Genomic DNA, 6,348 nt, shown 5'->3' on the forward strand with positions numbered 1-6,348 from the left:
CACAGGGGAGTCCAGCCCCCCGAGCGGGACCTCCCAAACCAGAAGCTTGTTGCAAAGGGGCGTCCCCGCGAGAGCTGGGGCCCCGGCGCCCCTGCCGAGTAAAGGCGCGAGGAGGGGAGGGAGGACACAGAGCCGCTTTCTTTCTTTATAGTTTAATTCCATCCAATGCCCCCCTCCCCCATAGCACCTGGGGGGGCCGCGGAACACCCAATCGAGTCCGTAAAAAGTCACAGTTTGAAGGGAATGAGAAGGGGCAGTCTGAGCCTGGGTGCGACACCTACACAGCTGACGGCTCCTCAGGCTCGGCGTTCTCAGCCAGGTGCAGCTTCTGTCTGTGCCGGTCAAGGATTGTGATGCTCTGGACCCGGGTCCTTGCAGCCCTATTTTCCCAACCTGCACAGGCTCAGTTTCCCCGACTGCGCAAAGGGGCGGGGGCCAGGGACTCTGGAGTGCTCCGTGGTCTGGGGTTGTAGTCCTCACCTGTCCTTCTTGCTAGGTGCCTTACCCCCTTCGCTTTTGGTTTAGATCATGCAGGAGCGTGCACACGCACTACTTCTGATAGAACTAGATGCAGAGATAATTTAAGTCAGTAAAAAGAATTGTTCAGTGCTGAAAGAATAGGAAGACATCAGACAAGCTTTGTCATGGATTGGTGTCAGCTAAAGTACTTGCGTGTGTGTGTGGCCTCTCCCGTGGCGGAGCACAGGCTCCGGACGCACAGGCTCAGTGGCCATGGCTCACAGGCCCAGCCGCTCCACGGCATGTGGGATCTTCCCGGACCGGGGCACGAACCTGTGTCCCCTGCATCGGCAGGCGGACTCTCAACCACTGCACCACCAGGGAAGCCCCTTGCAATGATTTTGATAAGCAAGTAAAACATATTCCCTGCAACCACCTTTCTTTCTCCTAATATTTGGGGAATTCTTTCTGCACCCTCTACCTGGGTAGGAGGAATTTGTGGCTAATTCTGTAGGACTGAAAGGGGTGAGGATGTTGGTTATCTGTAAAGATTCCTGCAGGGTGGTGGGGAGGCCGAAGCTGATTTTATCTCTGGGAGGCGTGCACACACTTACACACTGTCAAGTCCCCTAGAAAGGATACATAGAATTACTAAGATCTTCCAGCTGTCAACAGAGAGAGAAAGGGAAGTTTCTGTAAGGAGGGGCACCTGGTCAAACTCCAGATGCTCTGGGGTTCATCTTCTGGTGGGGGGTTGAGAGGCCCAGAGCTTTTGGCTCCATGCACCCCCAGCTTTTCACCCAGGGGCCAGGAATGGTCTTAGAAGCATGTACCCCTCCACACACCCTCTGGTGCCCCCAGGAACTGAAGCACCCAGCCCTGACCCACATTGCTAAGCAGCTGGTCCAGGTTGCGGTCAGCCATCGTCTTCTTCTGCTCCTCAGGTAGCCCCTCAGTGACCCCGTCCTCCTCCTCCTCCTCCTCCTCCTCCTCCTCTCCACACACGTCCAGGCTGAAGTGCAGCCGGGCCAGCTTCTCCTGCATCTCCCGCACGTGTTCCAACTGCTCAAAGGAGCATTCCTTCCCTGGACAGCACCTGTCAGCTCTGGGAGCAAGCTTGGGACCCTGGTCCCAGCCACGCCCCAGAGACCCAGCCCTCCAGCCCCACCTACATGCCCTCTAAGCCCCGCCCCCAGGACTCACCGAAGGCCTGCAGCCGGCCTGAGTGGAAATCATTGAGCAGGTTCAGCAGCCCGCCTTCCATCTCATAGACGTCGGTCACCTCGGTCAGGAACGAGTGCTGCAGGGGGGTGCCTGCAGAGCCACCCCCACCTCCTGCCAGCACTGGGCGGCATTTCTCCTTGCCGACCCTGGGTGGGTGGGCATGGCCATGGTCACAGGGTGAGTGGCAGCCAGGTAAGCCCAGGTCTTCTGTGTCATCTGTCTATGCACTAATTCACCCTTCTATCCACCCCCCAACGTAAATGGATGTTTCGTCCTGTTCTGGGCACCGGGATGGGTAAAGGGAAGGGAGTGGGTGAAGGAGGGTGAGGGTGAGAGGTCAAAAGAAGTCTTTTTCTGCCAGTGATACATCCAGAACCATGCCTGGAATGGGGCTCCTGGATTCCAGTCTGAGCACCTCACTCATTCTTCCTGTGACCCTGGGTGAATCACTTGTCCTCACCGGTCCTCAGTGAACTTGAGGACAGTTACTCCCTTATTACCATGAAAGCCATCTCACCTCTTCCAAAAATATCTTTCTGCCCCTCTTGTTTGTAAAAACCCTTTTTAAAAAAATTTTCCATTGCCCTCGGGATAACACTGAATGATCTTTCCAGCTTGGCCCCACTGCCTCTCCAGTTGCGTCTCCTACTATCCCTGCCCCAGCCCTGAGCTTCAGCTACCCCCACTTGGCCATCTCCAAACATGCCTCTCAGGCAGGTGGTGCCAAAGGCACAGGGAAACACAGTAATCAGAGAAAGAACGCATGGGTAGTGGAAACAAACACAGACACTATAGGGTAGGAGGCAAATTTTCAATCATTAAAAAAATTAAGCGGAGAATTCCAATTGTTCACCCGAGTATCCCCTCACCATTTCCTACCCCATGACAATCCAGGACCACCAAATCACCTGTGGTTCCTGGAACCTTCCAGACAATATTTTTCTACCATACTTCTGCCAGGCAAGCCCCTCAGCTTAGAACATTCTCCCTCTCCAGTGTGCCCAAGAGCCTTCTCTGACTCACTTCCTGGAAGTTTGCTCACTCCCTGCTCTGAGGTGCATCATCACACTGTGTGATCCCAGTGACCCACCTGGCCTTTTCCCAGCACACTTGAGAGTAGGAACTGGGTCCGAGTTCTCAGGGGCCGGTGGGGGGTGGGAGGAGCCCCAGGGAAGGCATGGATTACTGCTTAGTAACGGTAGGCTAAGGCCCCCTTTACCTTCCTGCCCACAGGGCTCAGCCCAGAGTTAGGGTCCCTCCCTCCTTGCCCTCTTCCTTTCTGTACCCACCTCTTGAACTTGGCCCGCTGCTTGGGGGATGGCAGATGAGGGAGTCCCAGGGCCAAGGAGCCGCTGTGGCTGGTGGGCACTGGGACCCTGCGTAGTGTGCCTGGGGGCTGGGCTGGCTGGGTCAGGCAGGGCTTGGGACTCCTTTTCTTCTTCTTGTCCTCCATTGGATGCTGGCTAGGCCTCAGGCCCTGGGAGGGAGGCAGTCCCACTGAGATAGTGAGGGGCAAAGCCATCCCTCCACCCAGCAATCCCTGAGAGCTGCGAAGAATGGCCCCTAGACCTTCCTAACTCTCCCCTCAGCTGCCCAGTATGGGCAAGGCCAGGTGCCAGCACCTACTGCTGGCGTCACAGATGTGTATTTGAAGGACCTTCTGTGGCCCACCCCAGGTCCTCCTTGCCTTCCGGTTTTAGCCTGAAAACCTAGGCCCTGCCTCAGAGGGCTGGACCAGACACTATTTTCCTGCTGCTGCTGCTCCTGGGATTTCCTGTCCCTGTAGCTGAGGGGACGGAGCTGGCAGAGGAAATGTAGGGGGAGACAGGGTGGATGTGAGCTGGCAGGAGCCCGGCTGAGGATTACGAGTGTCTTAACTCGGCTCCGTTCTATTTATCAACTACCTAGACACACACTGACAAACCTCAGCATGGAAGGTGACAGAGATGTGGATGGGATCACCTGGGAAGACCCCAGTGTCAGGCAGTAACCCCCTGAGCATGGGCAGCAATGGCAGAAGCCGTGGCACGCTGGCAGGGCTCAGTGTGGTTTCCCCGTACTGGCATCCCTCCTCTTCCACCCCACCCCCAATGGCAAACACCAGGAGACTCCCAGAAGTTCCCTGGGACAGACTTCCAGCCGCTTCACCCTCCCCAGTCAGGAAGTCCCCGCTTGGCTTCAGCTGCAGCCAGAGAGGGCCGGGTGGTCGGGCACGTAGCAGGCAGCCTGGGCCTCCAACAAAGGCTGCGCCCGAGGCTGGCACCGCTGGATCTCCCGCCCGGCCCCGCCCCTTCAGCCCCAGGTCCGCGGAGGCCCCCCCGCCAGGAGATCTGAAGGCCCTTTACGGGGTTTCCTCAAGCTGCTTACTCCCAGTTTCCACCACCAAGCCCGACTCCGCACTCTGGGATGGCGGTGGCGCTGGGGGCATAAGCATTTAAATTGGTACGAGGCTGGCTGGCACTGGTGTGGGAGGGCGGTGGTGGAGGGGAGACAGAAGCGCGTCAAATGCCTGGCCCTGCGGCAGCTTGGTTCAGTTAGGGACTCGATAGAAAAACTGCAGCGGGGGCCCCGGCTCCCCAGGAATGGCTGGGGGCGACCTGGGATCTATTTCCCACAATCTCCAAAGCCGTGTGCCAAATGGATCGCTCATCTCGGGAGCCAGGATCCGAAATGGAGCATCAGACCCGCGTCATTGAGCCTCTGCACCCACCCCCGAAGTGGATAACTGACCTGGAGGTTTGGGGTCTGGAGTGATGCTTCCGTGGGAGTTCCCTCCGCCCTCCGCAGCTCTCTCCAACTCGGGAACGGAAAGGGTGGAAGCTGAGCTCGCAGGAGGTAATTTGCATTTAAAGAGAAAGTGACCTTTTTTAGAGTGGGATGGAGTAAGATGGGAGGAACATCCCCACATTTATTAAGCTGTCCCTTTCACTCGACTTTACCTCCCCAGCTGAGCTAAGGTGATGACATTGGTTGTGTGATGGCAATCTAAAAAAAAACCTCTTTCACTTTCCTATCAGTTTTGGAGAGAAGTTACAGTCCCTTACCAAATGGTGGCAGCTTTGTCAGAAATGGAGGGGAGGAGGAGGTGGGGGGTAGAGAATGAATATATATATCTATATATCTATATATCTATATATATCTATATATATACACATACATACATATATGGCATATAAGAAGCACAAGAAGCAGCAGCAGCAGGAAGAAACTGCAAGAAAAGACAACCATCTTTCAGGTGAGTCCCGGTCCCCCATTAAGCATTTTACGTACATTTAATCCTCATAACAACCCTGAAGGAAGGTAGTCATTTTACTGAAAGTCAACAATAGTCTTTTTTTTTTTTTTTTTTTGCGGTACGCGGGCCTCTCACTGCTGTGGCCTCTCCCGCTGCAGAGCAGAGGCTCCGGACGCGCAGGCCCAGCGGCCATGGCTCACGGGCCCAGCCGCTCCGCGGCATGCGGGATCCTCCCGGACCGGGGCACGAACCCGTGTCCCCTGCATCGGCAGGCGGACTCTCAACCACTGCGCCACCAGGGAAGCCCCCAACAATAGTCTTTTTTTAAAAAAAATATTTATTTATTTGGCTGCACCCGGTCTTCATTGCGACGCGTGGGATTTTCAGTTGCGGTATGCAAACTCTCGTTGTGTCACGTGGGATCTAGTTCCCTGATTACAGATCAAAGCCGGGCCCCCCACGCTGGGAGTCGCTGAACCACCATGTAAGTCCCAACAGTAGTCTTCTGAGGTAACACCATTCCCCCACAGCACCCAGACACTCTTTGCTGGTAGGTGGTGAGGGCTGTATTCAGTCACTCATGAAATGACAAGATCAAGCCGACCCTCTCCCCACACCCAGGCCTAGGGGACACGTGTGGGGAGCATCAGGTCAGAGCAAAACCAGTGTGATTACCCAGCGCTGGACACCAGCCCCCAGGGGGGAAACTTGCGTGCCTGATGGGAGGCTGACCCAGCGCTGCTGGTGCCGCCCCAGGAGGCCAGACCAATGGGGCAGCTAACAAAAGACCTGGCAGAGGCTCCCAGCTCAGGTCCCCAGAGAAGCATCTGATGCAACAGGAGGCTGCCCTGCAGTCTCAGATAACTGCCCCCGGGCCAGCACACAGCGACCCTACCTTCGCCTCCCACTGGGCAGGAGCAGAGCTTCCCTGGGCCCGGGCCTCCCCGAGTTCCAGAGGGCTGGGTACTCTTTCCAAAGGCACCTGAACAGGGCTCTTTCCCAGATGCTTCCAACACCTAGACTGCTCCAGAAGGGGAGACATTACTTTGGGACTTCCACAGCCAGGGGTCTGAGGGAGGGGTCTGCATAGGTAGGCAGAGGGGACAGCTGGAAGTCCCTCTCCTCCCCTACCAGGGCCGCTAGAGAGGGGCACAAATGCTCCTCCAGAAAAGTGGCAGAGTCCAGGAGCACCTCTAGGGTGAAGTTATTCTCAGAGCTGCTTTAATCTGGAGCTCCAAGAATTGTGGCAGTCTCCCCGGACCCCCTCCAAAGGATAGTTAACTGGAACCAACCCACGTGGCTGGCACAGAAACGTATCAACTCATGAGGGTCCTGGCCTGAAGGGGCAGAGGTTTTGTGGGGATTGTCACAGCCAGCGTGGACATATCTGCCTGTAGAGGCCTGGAGGGAAAGGCAGTTTGTCTCTGCCA

At 56.3% G+C, this 6,348-nt stretch overlaps 1 protein-coding gene across 6 annotated transcripts; it reads right to left on the bottom strand.

The window, feature by feature from the left end:
- Positions 1-136: 136 nt before the first annotated feature.
- Positions 137-4,500, bottom strand: CCDC28B (coiled-coil domain containing 28B). Of its 6 annotated transcripts, none has more exons than XM_081223941.1 (6): positions 4,414-4,500; positions 2,973-3,160; positions 1,663-1,829; positions 1,348-1,544; positions 1,102-1,124; positions 137-332 (listed from the first exon to the last, which is right to left on the bottom strand). In XM_081223941.1, the coding sequence occupies exons 2-6, from the start codon at positions 3,134-3,136 to the stop codon at positions 278-280; spliced, it is 606 nt and encodes a 201-aa protein (XP_081080067.1). In that variant the 5' UTR covers positions 3,137-3,160; positions 4,414-4,500; the 3' UTR covers positions 137-277. The 6 variants fall into 6 exon arrangements, with proteins under 6 accessions (XP_081080067.1, XP_081080070.1, XP_081080069.1 ...); XM_081223944.1 differs by having other exon boundaries at positions 137-564; positions 1,074-1,124; XM_081223943.1 differs by having other exon boundaries at positions 1,102-1,152.
- Between the last annotated feature and the right edge of the window lie 1,848 nt (positions 4,501-6,348).

The sequence above is a fragment of the Mesoplodon bidens genome, assembly GCF_964165515.1.
Source record: "Mesoplodon bidens genome assembly, chromosome: 2".
Classification (NCBI taxonomy): Eukaryota; Metazoa; Chordata; class Mammalia; order Artiodactyla; family Ziphiidae; genus Mesoplodon; species Mesoplodon bidens.

Coding starts and splice junctions, on each gene's coding strand:
- CCDC28B (XM_081223940.1), bottom strand. CDS start 3,205: ATGGCTTTGCCCCTCACTATCTCAGTGGGACTGCCTCCCTCCCAGGGC. Junction 1,830..2,972: donor CAGCGGGCCAAGTTCAAGAG/GTGGGTACAGAA, acceptor CCACCCACCCAG/GGTCGGCAAGGAGAAATGCC. Junction 1,125..1,347: donor TGGACCAGCTGCTTAGCAAT/GTGGGTCAGGGC, acceptor CTCTGTTGACAG/CTGGAAGATCTTAGTAATTC.